The sequence below is a fragment of the Austrofundulus limnaeus genome, unplaced genomic scaffold (assembly GCF_001266775.1).
Source record: "Austrofundulus limnaeus strain Quisiro unplaced genomic scaffold, Austrofundulus_limnaeus-1.0 Scaffold12, whole genome shotgun sequence".
Classification (NCBI taxonomy): Eukaryota; Metazoa; Chordata; class Actinopteri; order Cyprinodontiformes; family Rivulidae; genus Austrofundulus; species Austrofundulus limnaeus.
In genome coordinates this window covers 1,913,483-1,917,204 of record NW_013952414.1, presented here as the reverse complement: position 1 = coordinate 1,917,204, position 3,722 = coordinate 1,913,483, and the positions used below count along the sequence as shown (strand labels likewise).

Sequence of the window (3,722 nt, the reverse complement as noted above, 5' to 3'; positions counted from 1 at the left end):
GTACGAACAAAAGTAAGAGAAATTTAGGATAAGAATACGAACATGTTCTTGCATGAGGCCCAATCTTTTTGATCTTGTTTTGAGACTGATTTACTAAACTTAATTTGACTCCATTTTTTTCTTATTTCAAGAATTTTACCAAGTGAAATTGTTTTACATAAAAGGCTGTGGCGCGCACCTTGAGCTTGACATGTGTTTCACTGCAACTTTTATGTTTTGTTTTGGTTTTTTTTTTTGTTTCTCATCATCTTTATCTCATGCTGCAGTTATGTTCTGGTTTTCTTTCTGCTGCCTGAATGCAAACTCAATGTTCCTTGGTAAATTAAAGTGAGAACTCATGTAGAGTAAAGAGAACTGACAGAGTTCTGCAGGTAATTCCTTATCAAGCTTTTACTCAGCGAGCTGTGTGATTGCTGCCAAGTTTTCTCCAAACCACCCAGTGAGTCTGCCCCCACCACCCTCCTCATGCTTGTTGAGTAATCAAAACCCAAATGGAGTCTGGCAGAGTAAAACTCTTTTTATTTATCAATGTTTTCCCCCAAAAAGCTGTTTTACTACTGCAGATGTTGTCGTGTATCATTTACAGTGTTAAAAAGTAGCATTTTGCTATCGTTGGGTTTTCTCTCAGTTCTCAATCAGCAACATGTTTGTCCCCTGCCAGGAATTAGACAGTACCGTGGTGTTCGGGGTGGTGGAGGGAGGAGACATCCTGGACGAGAGGGTGCGCTCGGCCAGGGAGACAGCCAAAAGGCCCGTGGCAGGGTTCTGTCTGGATGGTTTCCAAACTGGTGCCATGGACCAGGACCTAAGGACCCAACTCATCACTGCAGTGACCAAGGAACTGCCTGAAGACAAACCCAGGTCTGCCTGTTTGTGACTCTGAGATAAATTGATGAGTTTTTTTTTCATGGTTATCAAAACAGACTTCCTGTTTAATTGAAAAGCCGTTACTGAAAACAGTCAGACAGGTCCAAACTAAAAGAAAAGAAGGCTGGACAGTTCATGAATAATCAGTAAAAGCAAAGTGATGGGAAACAAATTTTATGGGGATAAATTTGTTGGTATTTTTACCACAACAATCAAAATCAACACAGCGGATGTGACTAACTGAAAACACTTGTGTCGCATTTCATCCGACTTTTACATCTGTGAGGTGGAGGTGAGCGCATCGATCTAAGAATTTAGATCAGAATATTAATACCAACCTTGTGTAGTTTAAATCTTGTAACTCCACGTCTTCAGCTACAGAACAGAAGTCCAGTTACTTCGTTTTTGTTCCTTTAATTTTCCATGTCCTGGATGACTGAGAATCCACAGAAACGTCTGACAGTAACAACGGTCTCGGACCAAATCGACACGTCAGTTTTACAGCTGTGTCCAGTCAGAGGCAGGTTCAAATGTAATAAAATAAACTTAACAAGCAGAGCAGATAATAATTTAATCTGCTCCTATTGCACAACCTCAGAATCGACATGCTAACATGTAGCATCCATGTTTACGTCTGTAAACAAACAGCTGAATGTCACGTCACGTTATTTTCTGTGGACGCAGCTCGAATCAGTGCTGTGGAGAGTTCACACTGGAGTCTGATGGAGGTCATCTTTAAAATATAATATGCAACAAAMCTTTTGAGTCCATTATGATTTGGAAAGAGATGTAACTTGACCTTGGAGTTCAGCCTGAACAGTTTTGGATGGTTTCCTTGGTTCTTTCCTGTCATTTGTTCTGTACTGTTTATCTGATCAACCTGGGGTTGCATTTCCTCTTGCGCCCATGTCCTGGGACAGTGGCTACAGAATCGTGTAATGTTATACTTTTTAAAATGGGGGGTCATTTGAACATGAAGCTGCTTGGAGATGGTCTTATAACCTTTACCTTTAACATGGATATCTCTTATCTTCTTTCTGAATTGTGCACACACAGACACCAAACTATCCAGTGGCTGTTTGTTCCCTTTRAATAGGCTGAAAGCTTGAAGGCAACTTTGAAACAAATGAAGGTCAAAGACTATAATACAAAGATTAATAGTCTTTTTTTAAACAGATCAACAAATCTGTTCACACTATTACTATTATTATATTACTATTATTAATATGGCACTATTTTGGAATGGTATKTTTTGGTAAAATGTTTATCAAAAATATATTTCTATAGTTTATTTTTGTTTTGATATGCACGTAGGAGGCCTCACTATTGATTATATTCAGTCTATTATCTTGTTTTATTGAACATAAGGGAGAACAGATGAGCTGMGCTGCGCTCCTCCAGGTTTCTTTAGTCTGTAAACATGATTTACAGACATTATTTCAGCTCAGCCTTTAAAGAAGCACTGTACCAGCACTTTTTGCTCCGAATGAAATTGTAATCGTTGTTATTATGATCAGAACACAGCAGAATAGAAGCACCTCAGTCCTGTTGTACAACTCATCTCAGTTGTTTTTCTTTGAAGATATTTTGCAGAGACTCTGAGACACTTGACTTTATGTCTCCGTCTTTTTTTCACAAARCGTATGTTTCTGAAGAYGGTTAAATTTACAAAATCTTAGAGATTCTTCAGCCCAGTGTGGTCTATAGAAAAACTGTTAAAAAACATCTAATTTATGTACATTTTCCTTGACTGCAGAGCAGCCAGGAATCCATCTCAAAATCTGTTTTTCAGGTCATTTTCTGGAGGTTTCAGTTTGTTCCACTGCAGGTACAAACTCCAGAGCACCATATTAACCAGACAGAGGGTTGTATTACCATTTGTGCCCATTTTGTAATTCCTCCCTCACATATTGGATCCATAAACCAGAGACTTCACTCGCAGTCCTTTACACTGAGTTTTCTGTGAGGTTTGAGAGGCTAATCTTAAAAATTGTTGCCTAAATGGGATAATTTTAAACTGCCATTAATAATTTACTTTAATTTGTCCTATTCTAGTAGTGCACTTAGAAAATCAGAATTTCATTCCCGGACCAGGATTAAAAAAAGTCTCAATCAAAAGGTCAAAATGTCTCAAATCAGAGTGTCTTGGATGTAAAACTACACAACTTTTGATGAGAGTTTGATAGGTTGCCTTCAGGCCCAGGCCTACCTTGAAAAAGAGATTTGTGATCTCAGTGGGATTTGCCTGTTTAAACAATGGTAAAATAAAAAAAATAAATAAATGAGAGTTTGGGGTTGAAAGCACAGCAAATGTGGAAAAGTTGGACTTTTGAACGAGGCACAGTCATTGGTGAGAGGAAGGATTTGAGGTTAAAGTTGGTGCAAGATAAAGATAAGGAGGCAGAATTTTTGTTAAATAACCCTCTGAGCTGAAAAAGTTACTTATTTTCCCACAGAAAATCTGAAATGTTCCCAGTTAACAACTTAAAGGGGCAATATCATGTAAAATCAACTTTTTTGAGTTTTATATCATGTTATAATGTTATGCTCTCATAAAAAAACATGCCCAAAGCCTTGCTTTGACTCATTCATGCATGTTTCAGAAATCCTGCAGCGTTTTTAGGAAGACATGCTGAGGAGCAAAACGACAGGTGGGGACCAGAAACGCCCCTGGGACGTGTCTTTAAGAAGAGCTTCCTCATCATGGAGCACAACGCCCCACCCCCCGCCCATGACTCCTGCAGGCTCTCAGCAGTAACAAAGCAAACGAGTGAAAGTGAAAGTGAAACTGTCTGCTGCTCTTAACACTACTTCTCACTCAGTGAAGCTCTTTTCAGATTCAAAATACCTTTGAG

The 3,722-nt window shown here is 38.8% G+C and overlaps 1 protein-coding gene across 1 annotated transcript in view; it reads left to right on the top strand.

The window, feature by feature from the left end:
- Positions 1–3,722, top strand: part of qtrt2 (queuine tRNA-ribosyltransferase accessory subunit 2) — an 18,960-nt gene that overhangs the window by 4,244 nt on the left and 10,994 nt on the right. Inside the window, exon 5 of the mRNA XM_014002220.1 lies at positions 662–861. Within this exon, the coding sequence (XP_013857674.1) occupies positions 662–861 (200 nt within the window). The remainder of the gene's footprint in view (positions 1–661; positions 862–3,722) is intronic.